This window comes from Contarinia nasturtii, unplaced genomic scaffold (genome assembly GCF_009176525.2).
Source record: "Contarinia nasturtii isolate CC-2019 unplaced genomic scaffold, AAFC_CNas_1.1 Cnas_scaffold_549, whole genome shotgun sequence".
NCBI classification, from domain to species: Eukaryota; Metazoa; Arthropoda; class Insecta; order Diptera; family Cecidomyiidae; genus Contarinia; species Contarinia nasturtii.
This window is the reverse complement of record NW_022197900.1, coordinates 550-1367: the sequence shown is the minus strand read 5'-3', so window position 1 is coordinate 1367 and position 818 is coordinate 550. Positions and strand designations below refer to the sequence as shown.

The window sequence follows — 818 nt, the reverse complement described above, 5'->3', positions numbered from 1 at the left end:
GTGACTGACGCTCATCTACTTTCGATGAACTTTCAAGCATTTCAATCAGCTTATCTACTTCTGAAAATAAATTGTGAATTTTATTTGCAATTTTGATACAGTCAATACAAACGAACACACGGACGGACGAATATAATTACTCACCATCGCTGCCATCAGTTTTATTAACACTATTAACTTCCTCGGGACCTTTTGGTGATGAACTTTTCATCAGCAAATCTATAAATATAGAGACAAAACAAATATTAACCATTCAATAAGTACGAACGGGCGAACGAATAGACGGCCAGATACAACTTACCTTGTACCATGGCACTGTCACTTTCGGGACCATCATCATTTTTATTCCGATGATGTTTTACACTTTCAGTGCTTTTCCCTCGTGATGATTTTGATGCAACTAAGCCATCTAGTTTGATCCTTGAGATATTTATAGTGGGTTGAAACAGTTTTATTTTTTCCAATTCATACATTTCAGCATCTTTCATTTTTTGTCGTACTTCTCGTCTTCGTTGTCTCTTGAGGCTTTTTTCTGATGTCTTTTTCTCAATGTTATCAATAATTTCCGACGGCTGATTTTCTTCTGAAACTAAGGGAGAGCGTCAACATAATAACAACAGAACCAACAGAACTACATGAATAATAAATATTATTTGCTATTTTAACTCGTCGATTATTAAATACGGACGGACAAACGGACGGACGGCCTCACTACTTACCTTGGTCTTTGGTGTTATCATCATCCTCATCATGGTCTTTAACTTTTTTGCATCGCTGACGCTTATCTTTTTCCGGTGAGCTCTGAATAAGTTCCATCG

At 36.7% G+C, this 818-nt stretch overlaps 1 protein-coding gene across 1 annotated transcript in view; it reads right to left on the bottom strand.

The window, feature by feature from the left end:
- Window positions 1–816, bottom strand: part of LOC116339958 — a gene marked incomplete at its 3' end in the record, with an annotated part of 1269 nt that extends 453 nt beyond the window's left edge. The window contains exons 1-4 of the mRNA XM_031766048.1: window positions 720–816; window positions 302–589; window positions 145–219; window positions 10–60 (exon numbers count right to left, since the gene is read on the bottom strand). Of these exons, the coding sequence (XP_031621908.1) occupies window positions 10–60; window positions 145–219; window positions 302–589; window positions 720–816 (511 nt within the window). The remainder of the gene's footprint in view (window positions 1–9; window positions 61–144; window positions 220–301; window positions 590–719) is intronic.
- Window positions 817–818: the final 2 nt, after the last annotated feature.